This window comes from Piliocolobus tephrosceles, chromosome 2 (assembly GCF_002776525.5).
Source record: "Piliocolobus tephrosceles isolate RC106 chromosome 2, ASM277652v3, whole genome shotgun sequence".
NCBI classification, from domain to species: Eukaryota; Metazoa; Chordata; class Mammalia; order Primates; family Cercopithecidae; genus Piliocolobus; species Piliocolobus tephrosceles.
In genome coordinates, this window is record NC_045435.1 from 48,512,432 (window position 1) to 48,531,965 (window position 19,534).

Consider the following 19,534-nt stretch of genomic DNA (forward strand, 5'->3'; position numbering starts at 1 on the left):
AGACGGCATTACAACCCACACTTTTCTTTTTAAGCAGTGAGAGGCATGATAGTTGTGTTGGATTATGGGACATGGCCTGTTTTTAGGTACATGTCTGAGGTGTGGAATACCTTTCAATGGTGGGGTTTTTAGCAGCCAAACATTATACCATGAAAGCAGACACCACAGATTTAAGGAGGTGTGAATTCCTGGGCACCAACAGATCACAAGTTACTTTGTATGTGTTTTGTTTTGTTATTTTCTCTTTTTAAATTTTTTTCCCTCACAAGTTAGACTTAAACTGTATGACTTCTTTACCCAGAAGCGAGCTGACTTCAGTTCTCATTTTGAAGTCACCAAGTGGTACCAATTCTAGTGAGGAATTTCTTATGACAACATTGAACACTCAGTAAGGGATTTGCTATTTTGTTAACCACTCAAGTTTCAGATGGTGATTTGAGGGCGGAATACAGGCAGAGACAACTGTAAGCTGTCAGCAGGCCATGCTTGGCCCTCTTGGGAGCACTGGAGTGTGGCCTCTGCTCATTGTGTTAGGGTTTCAAGCACCTGTATTATGTGGAAAGGTCACAAGGCCAGGGACCCAGCACCTAGATGTGCAAATGGGAAGAAGCAGGGAAGAAACGCTGGCTTGCTTTTGGCTTGGGCCAAATAATCTGGTACATTGACCAATCCCTGCCTGTCTTCTGCAAGAAGGGGCATTTCAAAAGCACTTTAAAGAACTTCAGAAACCTTAGGAAATTCAGTGCAGAGGCTGTGACAGAGGGAAGGTGGAGAGATTACCATGTTATAAAGAACTTTGGGATGTTTTCAAAATTAACTTGACCATTCTTTTGAAACCAGAGTCCTTAACAAGCATTGAGATATATTTCTCCATGAAGGCCTAACAGTGAAAATTGGAGATTTTGGTTTGGCAACAGTAAAGTCACGCTGGAGTGGTTCTCAGCAGGTTGAACAACCTACTGGCTCTGTCCTGTGGATGGTGAGAATCTGGGCTCCCACCAGCAGTCTCTGGTACAGGGCAAAGGGAATGCCCTGGGGATTTATGTGCAAACTTTTAAAATGTTTCTGTACATTTCCCCGAAATCCACATGACCCCTAGTGACAGCCAGCCTCAGCCTCAGGGCAATTGTAGATTTTCTTGAGGAAGCTGTTGATCAGAACCACTGTGAAGCTTAGTGTGGAGAGGAGTTAATAAGCTGGGTGATAGAAGTGCTGGGTCTTGGTCCTTTAAAGACAAGGATTCCTGAGCTGTTTTACCCAGTGCCTGAGTTGGAGTCCTTTGGGGGGAAAACTATGTGGGGACTGAAGAATGGACTCATTCATAACTAATGAAAGGGACAGCCTGGGCCCTAGATGTCTGTGAGGTCTGTCATATGGTCATAAATGCACTTTTGTCATATGGTGATACATGTAGGCCCCAGAGGTGATCCGAATGCAGGATAACAACCCATTCAGTTTCCAGTCGGATGTCTACTCCTATGGCATCGTATTATATGAGCTGATGACGGGGGAACTTCCTTACTCTCACATCAACAACCGAGATCAGGTGAGTCTGTGCTGGTGCTAAAGGTCCTAACGTGTGGGAGCCCTTGGGCCTCTCCCAGCCTGGGCAGCTAGAGGGTTAGGACTTGATATTTTCTGTAGTTCATTTACCCCCCATTCGCTCAGCTGTTTTCTTTCCCTTAGATCATCTTCATGGTGGGCCGAGGGTATGCCTCCCCAGATCTTAGTAAGCTATATAAGAACTGCCCCAAAGCAATGAAGAGGCTGGTAGCTGACTGTGTGAAGAAAGTAAAGGAAGAGAGGCCTCTTTTTCCCCAGGTAAGGCTCAGGGCTGCTAGAATGGTGATTAAAGCATGGATTGGTTCGTAAAGATGGCAGTGTAAGGTGGGAGTATTTTGTTTTGTTTTATAGGGAGGGGACCCAGGTCCTCTACAGGATGGTTGGGGGCAGGGTACAGCCTGTGTCTTTGAGACACAGCTAATGAGAGCATTCTGGGGCTTTGTTTCAGATCCTGTCTTCCATTGAGCTGCTCCAACACTCTCTACCGAAGATCAACCGGAGCGCTTCCGAGCCATCCTTGCATCGGGCAGCCCACACTGAGGATATCAATGCTTGCACGCTGACCACGTCCCCTAGGCTGCCTGTCTTCTAGTTGACTTTGCACCCGCCCTCAGGCTGCCAGGGGAGGAAGAGAAGCCAGCAGGCACCACTTTTCTGCTCCCTTTCTCCAGAGGCAGAACACATATTTTCAGAGAAGCTGCTGCTAAGGACCTTCTAGACTGCTCACAGGGCCTTAACTTCATGTTGCCTTCTTTTCTATTCCTGTGGGCCCTGGGAGAAGGAAGCCATTTGCAGTGCTGGTGCGTCCTGCTCCCTCCCCACATCCCCCATGCTCAAGGCCCAGCCTTCTCTAGATGCGCAAGTGGATGTTGATGGTAGTACAAAAAGCAGGGGCCCAGCCCAGCTGTTGGCTCCATGAGTATTTTGAGGAAGTAAGGTAGCAGGCAGTCCAGCCCTGATGTGGAGACACATGGGATTTTGGAAATCGGCTTCTGGAGGAATGCATGTCACAGGCGAGACTTTCTTCAGAGAGTGGTGCAGCGCCAGACGTTTTGCACATAAGGCACCAAAACAGCCCAGGACTGCCGAGACCGGCCGCCCGAAGGAGCCTGCTTTGGTACTATGGAACTTTTCTTAGGGGACACATCCTCCTTTCACAGCTTCTAAGGTGTCCAGTGCATTGGGATGGTCTTCCAGGCAAGGCACTCAGCCAGTCTCCATCTCGGCCCTCTCAGGGAGCAGTCTTCCATCATGCTGAATTTTGTCTTCCAGGAGCTGCCCCTATGGGGCGGGGCTGCAGGGCCAGCCTTGTTTCTCTAACAGCCTTGTTTCTCTAGTCACATCATGTGTATACAAGGAAGCCAGGAATACAGGTTTTCTTGATGATTTGGGTTTTAATTTTGTTTTTATTGCACCTGACAAAATACAGTTATCTGATGGTCCCTCAATTTTATGTTATTTTAATAAAATAAATTAAATTTAGGTGTAATGGCTGTTACCTCCTTTTAAAGTAATTCTGAGCTCACAATCTGAATGTCCCATTTGTTCACCGTCTTCAGGAGCAGAATTCAAGAACAGGAAATGTGCCCAGAGCCTAGGCTGGGAATGAATTTGTAATTTAACCTTTGTATTCTTTGTAACCCTCTACTGAAGAGTTAAGTATAAAAATTAAGTAGAAAGTATTCTAAACTCAGCTAATAGGTTAAGTAATGCATTCTATAAAATATTTGGTAGCTACAGCTTTTAAAAAACAAAAACAAAAATAGATGATAAATTCCAGCTTGGAACAAGCCAGTGCTAGTTCACAAGGTTGTGCTCACCCTTCAATTAAAATCAAAATGACTACAAGACTTGCCATCAGCTCTCTTCAGGACCACTGCTGGGTCAGAATCAGAAACCTTGGGTGCCATGACATTTTTACAAAATTTCAAATCAAAGCCAGGCTTTGCAGATAATAGATCGCTTGAGTACGAACCACACATTATGTAAGTGCACCTATATTTTGAGTTCTCAATACAATTACCCTGATGGGCATGAACCCACAGGTGAGAGCAGAGCTTTGGTTCCTCTGGAGGGCCCTGACTGGAGGCCCCAGCACCAACCAGACAGGAGGGCCGGACTGCTACCCAGTACTGTACCTCCTGTTCCTTCAGGAGCCTCCCTAAGGGAGAAAAAGATGATGTGTACTTCCACTTTGTTTGCTGCACATGTGGCAACAAGATTGCTACCCTGATTTGGGACACTTGCGAGAACTCGAAAAAAATGACCACCCTTAAAGCCCTAGAAAAAAGTTGTATGTTAACAGCTATGCTGCACTCACTTTGCATTGTGTATTCTTGAAAGCTCTGTATAAATCAAAATTTTGACCACATACTAAATACACTAGAGAAATACACTATAGAGGAATCCTTTTATAGGGTTGAAGAATCCTTTGGTAAGAAAAATATGCTGCATTAGGGGCAGCTGCAATTTTACTATTTCTGGGGAAGAAAAGATCAAAGATAAGAGCCAAGTTTGTGTTTTAAAGCAGTCAATCCAAACAGTCTGGGTGGTTGTTACCTCTGAGGGGCCTGAGGTGTAACTATATCAGCTATAAAAACAGCAATTCCATACACTTACTAGGTTACTTTATATCCTTCACTCTTCCCCATGGCTGTAATAATGGAGAGTGAATGAGACTAAGGCTAAGCCCAACTCCACTGAAATCCAAGCCACACACCACCTTGGCTGCAGTACAGGGAAGCTCTGCACACCCTGGCTTGGGAAAATTTTGGCCGATGGAGCCCAAGATGCAGGGCAACCATCTACTCTTTAGGGTTCTGATGACTCCACTCCAGAAAGGTGCATGAAGAGGTCCCCGAGCTCTGTCATGTCGACATCTTCATTGTTGGGGACATGCCGGCTTTCTCGGTTCTCGATGAAATCCCAGAGCCGCACTGAATTAAAGAACTGCAAAAACAGCCAGTGGACATGCCTGGTTACTGCCAAGAGCAACAGGAAGGCTATGTTGCTTGATCTTTCTTTTGCCTACCCCATTTCTCTGCCAGGAACACTTCTCTACCTGGAAATGCCCACAGCTGCTAAGTGTCCCCAACTAGAGATGGCTAAAGTCCTTACCCTCACAGTGCCTTGAGAACTGAGCTGCTTCCGAGGTTTTTCAGGCTCTGCTAGCCGCCCATCAGGGTAAGCATGGCGATAAAGACATTTGCTTCCAAATGGGCAGGTCCCCTTGCCTTGCTCAAAGTATTTACAGGCTTTTTTCCTGAAAAGCAGAAAGAAAAAGTCAAGCGGCTGGTGGGAAAATGTGGGGTCCAGATTGGGCCACTGCCTTCCTCTATCCTTACCCTTACGCCAGAGGCAGGTCAGCCTCACATTCTAGGTGGGGCAGCTTAGGCTGGGAGAGGTTGAGTGATTTGTCTCAGGTCCCACACAGCTGGGATTCTGATTTCCAAGCAGAACAGGAAGTATCCCTACTTACCTGTAGCCTTGCAAAGGCTATGAGCCTGCCTGGGGACTGGCTGTGTGGAGACTGCAGTGCTCCACAGGCCCTCCGGCAGCTCCGAGCACCTCCTGGGTCACCACAGACCTAAGCCAGGCTGGTCACTCCTCTGGGCACTAAGGTCTGAAGCTGGGCCACTTGTCTCTGCTCAAAGTTCCCTAGGTACTCCACCAAGCCAAGTCTCCCCTTCCTCCTGGCTGCAGTGCTGTCAGAGTGACTACAGGGAAAGCAGAGGGTTTTAGCAACTGCCTAAAGCCATAGTTCTCCTTCCAGTTTTCCTGTCTTCACCCTCAGCACCAGGGCTTCTTCACGCCTTATGTGCTTTGGACCCCTTCTCTGAACCGTGTTTTTCAATGCATAAAACACATAGGTCTAGAGCCTACAGTTACCAAACAGTTCAAAATGTTTTCCCTCTCTCTCCATTCTACCATTTTCCCCACAGACCTCTACATTAAGAACCCTGCCCGAGGAAACTCAATCAAATGAATTCCCATTTTGCTCAAATGAACTCTGGTTTATCCAATCATTTTTTTTTTTTTTTTTTTTTGAGACAGAGTCTCGCTCTGCTGCCCAGGCTGGAGTGCAGTGGCCTGATCTCAGCTCACTGCAAGCTCCGCCTCCCGGGTTTACGCCATTCTTCTGCCTCAGCCTCCCGAGTAGCTGGGACTACAGGCGCCCACCACCTCGCCCGGCTAGTTTTTTTTAGTATTTTTTAGTAGAGACGGGGTTTCACCGTGTTAGCCAGGATGGTCTCGATCTCCTGACCTCGTTATCCACCCGTCTCGGCCTCCCAAAGTGCTGGGATTACAGGCTTGAGCCACCGCGCCCGGCTTATCCAATCATAAAGGACCCCAAACTGAAGTGAAAAAAAGATACCCAAGAATCCAGAGGGCCATCTCGGAGAACAGAGGAAGGGGAAAGTCACAGAAATAAAGCCAAACAACAGAAAGGGCATGTTGCTGCCAGGGGCAGCTGGGGTGTGTGACAGCGGGAGACAAGAACGGGGAAAGGGGGCTCCTGAATCCAGTGGTTTTCCGTCTTGTCAGATGGGATGGCCACAGGCCAGTGGTGAAGTTCTCTGAGGACGGCTTCAGAGCAGCATAAAGAAAAGCTCCCTGGCCAGGTGCGGTGGCTCACACCTGTAATTTCAGCACTTTGGGAGGCCAAGGTGGGTGCATCACTTGAAGTCAGGAGTTCAAGACCAGCCTGGCCAACACGGCGAAACCCCATCTCTACTAAAAAATACAAAAATTAGCTGGGTGTGGTGGCGGGCACCTGTAATCCCAGATACTCAGGAGGCTGCGGCAGGAGAATTGCTTGAACCCAAGAGGTGGAGGCTGCAGTGAGCCAAGATTGTGCCACTGCACTCCAGCCTGGGCGACAGAGTGAGACTCCGTCTGGGGGAGGCGGGAAGCTCCCTTGCCAGCTGATCTGATTTGAGCACAGGTGGCTGCAGAGCAGGTGTGTGGACCACACATCCTCCAGGCCCCTACTTGCCTGGGGTTCTGAGCAGACTTCAAATAACCGCAAGCAGTTTGCTCTCACCAGAGCCTGCTGGACAACTCCAGGGCATCCTAGCACACTGGCTATGAACTCCATCAGGTCAAACACGTTATGTGCTGGTTCCCTACTCTCGCAAGAATATTACTCTTTTTCCTCCCGCAGGCTTATCTGGTCACCAAGGCTAAAAGCCTCCAGTTCACTGACTCACTCTGTGTTCTCGGCTCTCACACCCAACTGTGTTCATTCTGTTTACAAATCACTTCCCAATCTCCCCTTCCTTTGGGTTCCCACACTGTGGAAGCCTCTGGGGCCTGCCTACCAGGACCACTTCCTCACTGGCCTCCCTCCCACTCCACCAGTTTACACCTTGTTGAGAGTACCACAGAGGAGCTTCCCAACCTTTTTTTTTCTTTAAAGAGATGAGGTCTCCCTATGTCTCTCCTGGCTGGTCTCAAACCCCTGCCCTCCTCAGCCTCCCAAAGTGCCTGTATTACAGGCATGAGCCACTGCACCTGGCCCCAACCTGTTCTTAAAGACCACGGTCACACTGGGATTCAAGTGTTGCTTAGATTCCAGTCTGTGTGTAGGTCCCACCACATCCTTCTACACACCTGCTTCAATGCCAGGAGCCATTCCCAGTGTCCCCCAGATACAAAACCGACACCCTTCTGTGCCCGTGTCCTTTCATCACTTCCCCTGCACAGGTGCTTCCTGCTTCACTGTTCAGGTTCCCACGCTGCTTCCCCTGACAGCCCCTGGTGGACCCAAGTGCTTTCTCTGTTGTGACATATGGTCCCTCATGAAGAACTGGTCACTAGCAAACCTGTATCATAATTGCCCTTTTGCAGTTTCCCATGAAGTTGTCTTACTTGGCTGGGCGCGGTGGTTCACACCTGTAATCCTAGCACTTTGGGAGGCTGAGGTGGGTGGATCATCTGAGGTCAGGAGTTCAAGACCAGCCTGGGCAACATGGTGAAACCCCATCCCTACTAAAAAAATACAAAAATTAGCTGGGTGTGGTGGCGCACACCTGTAATCCCAGCTACTCAGGAGGCTGGGGCAGAAGAATCACTTGAACCCTGGAGGCGGAGGTTGCAGTGAGCTGAGATCACGCCATTGCACTCCGGCCCTCCAGCCTGGGTGACAGGGTGAGACTCAAAAAAAGAGATATTGTCTTACTAATCTCTACATCCCCCAGTGGTGCTTAGCTGGAAGGTGCCTGACCCACAGTGAGTACTCAGTAAATGTCTGTAGACTGCAAAACACACAGTCATCAAGGGAAAGCAAACAAGGAAAGATCCAAATAGCAATAACAATTTCCAGAATGCTTTTCAGCAGAGCCCCCTTCTACAGGCTGGGACCCCTCTGCTTGCCACGCCTGCCCTCTTGTGGACACACAGGAAGATTGTATGAGGAAAAAATGGTAAAAAAAAAAAAAAAAAAATCAAGCTTTAGTAAACTGATATGCAACATAAAGGAACCATAAAAAAGGTAACGTATAGTTTCACTTTTAGTATGACAAGTAAACTTCTACCATACCCAACCCTCCTGCAGGTAAGTCTTAATACAAATATTTCAAAAAGACCTGAAGGCACTGGAGAATGAACAAATGCAGTTAGACTCTTTGGAGGAGTAAACGCAAAGAATAGCAATGGCAAACGCTAAGTTACCTTTAAAAAGGTAGCTTTTGTGGCTCACTTCTGTAATGCCAGCACTTTGGGAGGCCGAGGCAGGCGGATTGCCTGAGCTCCAGAGTTCAAGACCAGCCTGGGCAACATGGTGAAACCCTGTCTCTACTAAAATACAAAAATTAGCCAGGTGTGGCAGCATGTGCCTGTAGTCTCACCTTCTCAGGAGGCTGAGGCAGAAGTGCTTGAACCCGGAAGGCGGAGGTGTCAGTGAGCTGAGAGCCATGCACTCCAGCCCGGGCGACAGAGCGAGACTCCGTCTCAAAAAAAAAAAAAAAAAAAAAAAGAAAAGAAAAGAATGAACATCCCCAGAGATCTATGGACAATATAAAAAAATCTACCATAAATGGAAGTAGAGTCCCAGCAGGAAAAGAGAAAACAAGATAGAAAAAAAGTTAATGAAACAACAGCTAAAATTTCCCTAATCTTGGGGAGTGACACAAACATAGAGAAAAACCACTCCTCAGCAAAATGTCAACATGCTGACAACCAGGATAAAGAGGAAAACTTGAGGCCGGGCACAGTGGCTCATGCCTGTAATCCCAGCACTTTGGGAGGCTGAGGCAGGAGGATCACTTGAGTCTAGGAGTTCAAGACCAGCCTGGGCTACATGGCGAAACCTTGTCTCTACAAAAAAAAAAAAAGAAAGAAAAAAAATTAGCTGGGCATGGTGGCGCACAGTACTGGCGGTCCCAGCTACTCAAGAGGCTCCTGCTTGAGCCCAGGAGGCTGAGGCTACAGTGAGCTGAGAGTGCACCACTGCACTCCAGCTTGGGCAACAAAGTGAGACCCTATCTCACCGAAAAAAAAACAAAAACAAAAAAACACCAAAACTAAACAGGTCCACATCAACATGTTCCTTGCTCACTGCTACATCCCAGAGCCCAGCATGGTGCCCGAGAGAAGGAAGAGAGGAAGAGGCCCCTAAGACCACACTCCTGGGAGGGAGAACAAGGACACAGGCTGACAGCAGAGCCAGGCAGGCAGCAAGGGCACGTCGAAACTCAAAGCACTTACCCCATCCCCTGTTTGAAAGCTTCAATCAACTCGTTCTTTTTATTCTGATCTTCCACCCAATACACACTTGGAATTACAAACTCTGATATCACACGGCATTCTGGACAAGACCTGAAAGAAGAATTAGATTACTAAGGGAGAAGTCATGTTACGAAGCCTGGGCACACTCTCTGCTAAACCTCTTGCTCAACTGCCTGACCACTACAGGCACTTCCTTCACCGGAAATTCCAGAAGATGAAATCATAATCATCCAAGAACCTTATTTACTATTTAAAAAACAGGGTTTCCCAATGAGAACACATGGACACATGTGGGGGAACATCACACACCGGGGCCTGTCGGTGCAGGGGCAAGGGGAGGGAGAGCATCAGCACAAATAGCTAATGCATGTGGGGCTGAAAACCTAGGTGACAGGTTGAGAGGTGCAGAAAACCACCTTGGCACATGGATACCCATGTAACAAAGCTACACATTCTGCACATGTATCCCAGAACTTAAAGCAAAAACAATACATATCTATATCTGTATCTATATCTAGGGTTTCCTCAACAAAAAAGACAGATTAAATAAGAACCCTCATACATGGCTGGTGAGAATGTAAAATGGTGCAGAGAATGCAAAATCTGAACAGAGTCTGGCAGATTCTCCAACAGTTTAATGTAGTGTTATTATTACCATAAAACCTAGCAATTCCACGCCTAGGTGTATACCCAAGAGAAATGAAAACACATGTCCACCCAAAACTGTGTTCACAAATGTTGACAGCAGCATTATTCATAATAGTTACAAAGGGAAAACAGCCCAGATGTCCACCAGCTGAGGAATGGATAAGGGAAATGTGCTGTGTCCATACAATGGCACGTATTCCGCCAGGAGAAGGGGTCTCTGGCACATGCTACAGTCAGGATGAACTCTGACAACACTATGCTCAGTGAAAGAGGCCGGGCACAAAAGGCCGCATATTCTATGACTCCATTAGTAAGCAGTGTCCAGAATAGGCAGCTCTGTAGAGACAGCAGATGAGTGGTGAACTAAATTGTGTGCTTTTATCTCAATAATGCAGTTGTTTTACCACACGATTTTAGACAAGTTACTTGACCCTCCCACCCCAGGCCTGTTTTCTAATCTGTAACTGAGGAGGGTCTTTGTGGGAATGGGATGAGCAGACAGATGTGAAGAGTTCTGAACAGTAGAATGCGTGCAAGTAACCTCTCCACACGCCAGCTTTTCCCCTGTCCTGCTGGAGAATTTGAGACTCCTGTTTGCCACATTGAGCACATCCCATGTGCCAGGCATCATGCAGAATGTTTTACATGCATTATTCCACTTCATCCTCAAATAACCCTATTTTCGTTTTTGGTGGGGGAAAAAAACGAAGCTCAAAACGATTCACAGGCAACTGGGCTAAAGGCAGGTAGTACTGGATTGCAAACACAAGGCTAGGAGATGAAAACAGGCCACTGCCATGGAACAGCTTTTTACACAGATCATCTTTGCGGAGTTCCTCCCCAAAACCCAGAACGCTTGGTAGGAATTGTTGCCCATCTTTTATAGGAACAGGCACTTGGGCTCAGGAAGAGTAAATGACTTGCTGAAGTTCATGCAGCCAGGGGCCAGAACTCACCAGTTACTCTGCACTAAGACACCCCTGGAGGGTAACGGAGGGCTTAAAAGTGGATGGAATAAAGTCTCAAATCAAACATTCTCCTAGTTCCTACAGCTAAGACCCCTGGCTGTACTTACTTAATGATTGGGTTTTCAAACTGTTTGGCACACCGCCACTGCCGGATGCAGGACAAGCAGTACGTGTGATTGCAGTTGGAGAGAATCCCAAATCTCCTCTCGGAAGCAGAGGCTTTCTCCAGGATCACTTCCATGCAGATGCTACACACTTTGTCCTGGCTTGCCTGGAAGGCAAAGGCCTTTTCCATCTCGTGTTCGAATGTCAACATGCAGATCTGAAGCACAGACAGGAAGACAGGCTTTGGTTGTTGGCCACTGAGGAGTGGCAGGAGCCCTAGGAGTAGCTGCAGCCACACTGCCATTGCTGAGATCAGGAAGGAACACTGACAGCGACTGCTGTGAGCAAGGCCCAGCCTCCCCCGAGTCAGGACACTGACATCTCCCTCAGACCACACAAAGGACTTCAAACCATCACTGGTCCAGCCCTTTGCTTTCCTAGGAGGTGACATGGTCACCACTCATTTAGAGCTGAGAACACGGAGATCCGAAAAGGTTAAACTGCAGTGGAGTCAGAGTCCATAGGGACTGCGACCCTAGTCCCCCAGCTCCTCTGGGCACTGTTTCCCCCGACTCTGAGCCATGTCCACATCAGAGGTGCTGACTCGTCCTTACCATAAGCCTTGAGGCTAGCAACCTAGTCATATGTAAGCAGCACCAACTCTCCCCAAGAAAACGATTCAATGAATTTATTCATTCATTAGGCATGCCCTGAATTCCTTCTATGTGCTGGCATTTGAGGAAGTGCAAAGAGTGAGAAGACCTACGCCCGGCCCTTGTGAGCTCAGTGTGTCCAGATCTGAGACAAGCCAACATTCACCGCAGAGACCTCATACACTTGCATAAAGACAGCTCTAACCCTCTGCTTCCCTGGAAGACAATGGAGAATGTCTCCTTGTCCATTGCCACATGGAGTCAGTACTAACTTACCCCTTGATTATCTAGGAATACACTGTCCATTTAAACATGCCTTAGGCCGGGTGCAGTGGCTCACACCTGTAATCCCATTACTCTGGGAGGCCATGATAGGAGGACTGCTTGATCTCAGAAGTTCAAGACCAGCCTGAGCAACATAGCAAGACCTCATCTCTGTGAAAAATAAAATAAATTTTTTTTTTTGAGATGGAGTCTTGCTCTGTCTCCCAGGCTGGAGTGCAGCGGAGCAACTCGGCTCACTGCAAGCTCCGCCTCCTGGGTTCACGCCATTCTCCTGCCTCAGCCTCCCAAGTAGCTGGGACTATAGGCGCCTGCCACCACACCCGGTTAATTTTTTGTATTTTTTAGTAGAGACGGGGTTTCACCGTGTTAGCCAGATGGTCTTGATCTCCTGACCTCGTGATCCGCCCGCCTCGGCCTCCCAAAGTTCTGGGATTACAGGCGTGAGCCACTGTGCCTAGCCAAAATAAAATAAAATTTTAAAAGTTAGCCAAGCCACCACACCTGGCATTTTTGAATTTTTTTATTATTTTTATTTTTTGAGACAGGGTCTCACTCTGTTGCCCAGACTGGAGTGCAATGGCACAGTCTTGGCTCACTGCAACCTCTGCTTCCCAGGCTCAGGTGATCCTCCCACCTCAGCCCCGCCAAGTAGCTGGGACTATAGGTATGTGCCACCACATATTTATTTATTTATTTTTTATTTATTTATTTATTTATTTATTTTGTGGAGACGGGGATCTCACCATGTTGCCCAGGCTGGTCTCAAACTCCTGGGTTCAAGCGATCTGCATGCCTTGGCCTGCCAAAGTGCTGGGATTACAGGTGTGAGTCACCATGACTGGCCCTCCCGTGCCTCTTATCCAGCTTCGTACCCTCTGCATCATGCATAGGGACTAGCATAAGGCAAAGCCTCCCAAAACACTGCAGACATTAATGACTTTAAAAGGCCCTTCCAATAAGTGGCTCCTCAGATTCTATGATTTGGGCTCAAATCTTCCAAAACTTGGCCTACCTGGATCCCAACCATGAGGAAGTGTGAACCCAGGGAGGGAGGACGCTGTATGTGCATGTAACAGAGACATACACACAGACGACATACCATGGTCCTGAGCTAGATCTGTTCTTTGAACTTAGCATGATTTTGTTTCAGATACCACTTCTTTTTCTCTTTATTCTGAGTAATCAAAAATTGGCAAAATAGGCCAGGCATGGTGGCTCATGCCTGTAATCCAAGCACTTTGGGAGGCTGAGGCAGGCAGACCACTTGAGGTCAGGAGTTCGAGACCAGCTTGGCCAACATGGTGAAACCCCTTCTTTCCTAAAAATACCAAAGTGGCCGAGCGTGGTGGTGAGCGCCTGTAATCCCAGCTACTCGTCGGGGCTGAGCCAGGAGGATCACCTGAGCCGGGGAAGCAGAGGTTGCAGTGAGCCGAGATTACACCACTGTACTCCAGGCGGGGTGACAGGGAGACTCTGTTTCAAAAAAAAATTGGCAAAATGACTGCAGGAAAAAGAATCTCAAAACAGGATGTAAATATACCAGATGCATAATATGGGTATCACTGGCAAGGGGATGCCTGTGGAAACACCAACAATTCTGTCACTTAGTATGTTTCAGATTTCTTTTTTTGAGTGTGTACGGATGGCCTGCAGTGTCCTGTTCAGTACATTTCAGATTTCTTAACATGAGTTCATGCAAAGGTTTGTGACTTTACCTTTTCGTGAGCCTTCCTCTGCTCTGGGTCGAAGGGGTGCAAGACTCGCAGCCTACAGATTTCACACACCTCCCCATGCAGGTAGACACAGGCATCCCCAAACCGGCACTCCCCAGCAGCTGCGTAGGGGCACAGCTGCTGCTCGTTGCTGTAGGAGCTGCTGGCCTCCACGTCATCAAGGCCACTCCTGATGGCATCCAGGTAGGAATGCGGCTTCATCTCGGGGCTGGGTTGGGGGTCGCTGCAGCTGCCTGGATTACTCACCATGCTCGGCTGAGTCTTTCCTTCAGCCATGCCAGAGAGATCTGAATACAACACACGGCACACACACATGAAAATGGCCCCATTTTTCTGCTATGCCGTTAACCAAAGCCTTACATATTAAGCTACTGTGACCTAAGAATTCTACTCTTGAGAACATATGGCAAAAAAACAGACCAAAGGGGAAAAATAAAAAGAATAGTATAAAATGTTCATAGTGACGTTACTTATAATTACTTAAAAAACAAAAACCAAAAAGGGCCAGACAGGGAAATAAGCAAAACAATAGGATACACTTATACAAAAGAACACTAAAGCTGCTGTTTAAAATGGCAAATATGGAAATGTTAACACATGGACCAGTTAACACTAAAACAAACAAAAAAACAGTGAGATCACTAGAACACAGTGTTTCCTTCATATCAGCAAAGTTACCAATCATTTTAAGTGAACTAGAATAGATGTCTACGGGGTTTATAGATGGGGTTTCTACTAAACCATGTTGGCCAGGCTGGTCTCAAACTCCTGACCTCAGGTGATCTGCCCACCTCAGTCTCCCAAAGTGTTGGGGTTACAGATGTGAGCCACTGTACCCAGACAAAATATTTAGGTTTGAAATGAAGAGCTTGATGCTTCTCACCAGCTGGACAATCAACCACCATATGAAGATGGAAGTTACATGCTGACAAAAAGATTGCATTTTTATGTTTTGCCAGGCCAGTCTTGGAGCTCAACCCAGCCTTTGGGTACGAGGGCAAACGTATCATTTGAATGATCTACAGCCACATGGAGCCTCTTCATAGCAGTTCTGACGTCTCTCCACGCGGACAACCTGGAGGTGTATTAGGTTAGGAGTCCTCTTGACAAGAGGAGACTAGAAAGGAGCACCAAGCATAAGCAAGAGTGCTATGCAAAAAGATGCAACAAAAGGCTTCCGCTTACTCACTTCGGTCTCTAAGAACCAACGTTCTCTTTTCACGCTTCCCGGGTTCATTTGAGTTAGTTTTCACAATGGACGCAGTGACCTCAGAAGGAGGGTGAGGATTGTGGAAAGCTGGGGAGGGCACACTGTGGGCCATGGTGCCGACAGCACCTCCAGCTGCAGCAGAGGGCCTCGTGTGGTCATATCTAAACAAAACACACAGCAGACGCATTACAGACATGCCATCCACACACATCTCCCACGCTCCCCAGATGCTAATGGCCCTCCTTCTTCTGCACTTGTTGAGGTGAAGAAGGCAGTCATCTTTTCCAATATTTAAACTCTAACAGGATTATCGATTAACAGATGCTTGGCAATTCAGTGTGAGGGGGACATTTGCTATCTATCACCTATGCTTAAGTGTCTCTGTGGGACTTGAGTGGGACAGACACACAGCTCCAGAACACACAGAGAGCCTGAAAGTTCCAAAAGGATGTTGAGCTGAAATCTCCTGATGCCTGACTGACCCAGTATTCTTTTGAGCAGGAGTCCTCAAAATGCTGACAAGGGCCAATGACCTCTCCCTGACTGTCTCTCTCGGCACTCATTGGCAGGGGGAGACCAAGGTGGGCCTACTTCCATCATCTCCCACTGCACTGCACAGAAAAAGGAGGAAAGGAAACTTTGCAGCCTAGGAAAGAAAAGATCAGCTCTTCACTACAAAAGCATGAACAAGTTTCTGGAATTGTGTACAATTTTATAACTATATATTCATAAGAATAAGGCTGAAAAGTAGTTTTAAAAAATGAAAATTAGGCCGGGCACGGTGACTCACACCTGTAATCCCAGCACTTTGGGAAGCCAAGGCGGGCAGATCATGAGGTCAGGAGTTAAGACCAGCCTGACCAACATGGTGAAACCCCGTCTCTACTAAAAATACAAAAAAAAAAAAAGTCAGCCAGGTGTAGTGGCAGGTGCCTGTGATATCAGCTACTCGGGAGGCTGAGGCAGGAGAACTGCTTGAACCCTGGAGGCAGAGGTTGCAGACAGCCAAGATTGCGCCACTGCCCTCCAGCCTGGGCAACAGTGCAAGACTCCATCTCAAAAAAAAAAAAAAAAAAAAAAGAAAGAAAATTAGTTTTAGGGTACTGAAACTGAGGTTTTAAATTTATTTGCCATACTTTTCGTAATGTTGTCATATTACTTTTACATTAAAATTTCCCCTTATCAAGACCTATTCTCCAAATGAAATCAGTGTCACAGCTGGAGCCTATCGCAGAGTCCTTGCCTGCACCGAGTTCCATAGGCACAGTAGCCCTTCTGGTAGTACTTGCAGATGGTGGACGGCTTGCTGTTTGCCAAGTCATGTGAGAACAGGCACTGACTTCCTTCCCGACACACACCATGCATAAAATACCTGAAGAGAAAAGCACAGGCATACAACTTTCAGAAGCACATTTTGCTTTATAAAATCAGCTTATTCTTGAACCTAGCATACAAATATTTACCAAGTATATATTAGGTATAAAGGCTCTATTAGGCACTGGAGAGAGATCTATATATTTCCTTGATTCTACAACAGTGATTTCAGAGGCACTACAACTGATTCAATGACAGCTTTTCTGGAAGAGAAGCAAACAATCCCATATATTTCTATGTGAAGATATATCTTCCTGATTTGAGATATGTTCAATGTGAGCCACATAATTGAGAAAATACTCTGTGAAAAACTTCTCTCTGTTCTCAAGGAGCTTAAAGGGTATGACTAATGAAACCAGAAGATCCGGGTTCAAGACCCAGCTCTGTCACTTAAGAACATGTCACAAAACCAACGTCCCTGGGCCTTGCTACCTTTCCCTATAAATTGAAGATTATACTACCCACTGAACTGGTTGTGGTGAGGATCAAACACCATCATGTGATATCAAAAGATATACACAGATGCTCCTTGACTAATGATGGGGTTACATCCCAATAAAGCCATTGTTTTCTGTTTTGTTTTGAGATGGAGTCTCTCTATGTCACCCAGGCTAGAGTGCAATGGCACAGTCTCAGCTCACTGCAATCTCTGCCTTCCGGGTTCACGCGATTCTCCTAGCTCAGCCTAGGCTACCTTACTTATGCTCAGAACACTTACATTAGCCTACAGTTGGGCCAAATCATCTAACACAAAGTCTATTTTATAATAAAGTACAGAATAATCTCATGCAATTTATTGAACACCGTACTGAAAGTGAGAAACAGAAAGGTTGTATGGGTACTTGAAGCACAGTTTTTAACGAAAGGTGTTTCTGATACATTGTTTCAGATGCATCAGAATATCAGATGTATCACATGTTCTGTATCAGAATATTCTACTGAGATATCAGATCCTGGCCTTGAAGGAATAAGCGGTACAGGAATACCTGGGAGGCATTCTAACTCTGCCCAGCCAGGGTAGAGAGACCTGAGTGAATACTCAAACAGTAGAGACCCTAGATGAACATGCCTTGATATTAAAGATAAACTAGGCTGGGCGTGGTGGCTCACGTCTGTAATCCGGCCGAGGCAGGCGCATCACCTGAGGTCAGGAGTTCAAGACCAGACTGACCAACATGGAGAAACCCTGTCTCTACTAAAAAAAATACAAAATAAGGGCCAGGCGCGGTGGCTCATGCCTGTAATCCCAGCACTTTGGGAGGCCGAGGCGGGCGGATCATGAGGTCAGGAGATCGACGCCATCCTGGCTAACATGATGAAACCCCGTCTCTACTAAAAATACAAAAAATTAGCTCGGGGTTGTAGCTAGCGCCTGTAGTCCCAGCTACTCGGGAGGCTGAGGCAGGAGAATGGTGTGAACCCGGGAGGCGGAGCTTGCAGTGAGCCGAGATCGTGCCATTGCACTCCAGCCTGGGCAACAAGAGCGAAACTCCATCTCAAAACAAAACAAAACAAAAAACAAATGAAACTTCTAGAAGTGAAAAATACAATGTCTGAAATGAGAATTACATTAGATGAGTTTAGTAGATGGGATAATACAAAGGAAAATATCAGAATACTTAAAGACACAGAATAGAAACCATCTGAGAGAGAGAGAGAGAGAAACAAACTTTTGCTTCTGACTACCAAGGAGCATGGATCTTGGCTTCTCACTGTTTTTAAAAAAAAAAAAAAAAAAAAAAAAAAAAAAAAAAAACCCCAACTGAAAAATGATACAATTTATGTGAAACAACTGCTTTCAGACAATAGAAAAAAGGACTGGTCCTCAAGAGAAGGAAAACACAGGCAGTAAGCCCCATATTTAGTCTGACTTCCTACCTGGATGCATATTCTAGGTCTTGGTACTAGGGGGAGAACTCAGGCAAATCACAAAGATTGGAGTTCAGGGAGGCTGCAGGGATTCTTTAAAGATCCATAAATAGTCCAGGCTCAGAGGCTCATGCCCGTAATCCCACCACTTTGGGAGGCCAAGGTGTGAGGATTGCCTGAGCCCAGAAGTTTGAGGTCAGCCTGGGCAACATGGCAAAACCCAATCTCTATAAAAAATATAAAAATTAGTTGTGCATGGTGGCTACTTGGGGGTCTGAGGTGGGAGGACTGCTTGAGCCCAGGAAGGAGAGAGGCTGCAGTGAGCTCCGTTTGCACCACTATACTCCAGCCTGGGTGACAAAGCAAGACCCTATCTCAAAACAAAACAAACAAAAAACAAAAAACAAACAAAAAACCCTGTAAATAGAACCACACATAGGCCGCAGGCAGTGGCTCATGCCTGTAATCCCAGCACTTTGGGAGGCCAAGGCGAGTGGATCACTTGAGCTCAAGAGTTTGAGATCAGCCTGGGCAACATGATGAAACCTCGTCTCAACCAAAAAATATACAAAAAATTAGCCAGGCATGATAGTGTGCGCCTGTGCTCCCGGCTACTCAGAAGACGAGGTAGGAGGATCGCTTGAGCCCAGGAGGCGATGGTTGCACTGAGCCAAGATCGTGCTGCTGCACTCTAGCCTGGGTGACGGAGTGAGACCCTGTCTCAAAAAAAAAAAAAAAAAAAAAAAGGTAAGTGGGGGAAAGAATCTTTTCAACAAATGATGCTGGACCCAAAATCGACTTGGAAAAAAAATACGTACCTGCTGATATGACCCAAAATGAAGTATAAAACAACCTATGACATATTCTAGCCAGAAACAATTAATTTGAATCCACAAAACCCCAGATCTAACTTCCAGTTCATAGAAAATACAGGAGACTGGGGACAACCTATGAAAAACATCTCAAGAAAACAACCAAATAAACACAAAAGAGGCTGCACGTGGGACCCAGGCCTACTCTCTTTATAAGTGCCACGTAACTAAAGGAGGCTGAGTCTGGAAAAGAGTTTGACAGTTTCTTAAAAAATGTAAACATAAATCTACCATATGATGCAACAATTCTACGCCTAGGCATGTACGCAAGAAAATGAAAATGTATGTCCACACAAATACTTGTATATGAATGTCCAAAGCAGTATTATGCATAACAGTCAAAAAGTGGAAACAATCCAAACATTCATCAACTGGTGGACAGACAAAATGTGATTTATCCAAACAATGGGCTCTTATCCAGCCATAAAAAGGAAGGAGGTACTGGCACACACTACAACATGGATGAACCTTGAAAACATTATGCGGAGTGAAAGGAGCTGGACACAAAAGACCACATGTTGCATGA

General features: G+C 46.6%; 2 protein-coding genes across 10 annotated transcripts in view; one reads left to right on the forward strand and one right to left on the reverse strand.

Moving 5' to 3' along the window:
• The window catches only part of RAF1 (Raf-1 proto-oncogene, serine/threonine kinase), an 85,993-nt gene extending 82,941 nt beyond the window's left edge, over nt 1-3,052 (forward strand). For 5 of the 8 annotated variants that reach the window (XM_023218400.2, XM_031935168.1, XM_023218395.3 and 2 more), the window contains 4 exons: nt 861-979; nt 1,415-1,546; nt 1,687-1,821; nt 2,012-2,345. In XM_023218400.2, the coding sequence (XP_023074168.1) occupies nt 861-979; nt 1,415-1,546; nt 1,687-1,821; nt 2,012-2,155 (530 nt within the window). In that variant the 3' untranslated portion in view covers nt 2,156-2,345. Of the gene's footprint in view, nt 1-860; nt 980-1,414; nt 1,547-1,686; nt 1,822-2,011 lie in introns of all 8 variants that reach the window. The other 3 variants (XM_023218394.1, XM_023218401.1, XM_023218402.1) reach the window with 1 other exon arrangement.
• MKRN2 (makorin ring finger protein 2) overlaps nt 829-19,534 on the reverse strand; it is a 28,754-nt gene continuing 10,048 nt past the window's right edge. The window contains exons 2-8 of one of the 2 annotated variants that reach the window (XM_023218403.3): nt 16,137-16,265; nt 14,873-15,054; nt 13,666-13,970; nt 11,015-11,229; nt 9,271-9,381; nt 4,681-4,825; nt 829-4,512 (exon numbers count right to left, since the gene is read on the reverse strand). In XM_023218403.3, the coding sequence (XP_023074171.1) occupies nt 4,375-4,512; nt 4,681-4,825; nt 9,271-9,381; nt 11,015-11,229; nt 13,666-13,970; nt 14,873-15,054; nt 16,137-16,265 (1,225 nt within the window). In that variant the 3' untranslated portion in view covers nt 829-4,374. The remainder of the gene's footprint in view (nt 4,513-4,680; nt 4,826-9,270; nt 9,382-11,014; nt 11,230-13,665; nt 13,971-14,872; nt 15,055-16,136; nt 16,266-19,534) is intronic. The other variant, XM_023218404.3, reaches the window with a different exon arrangement.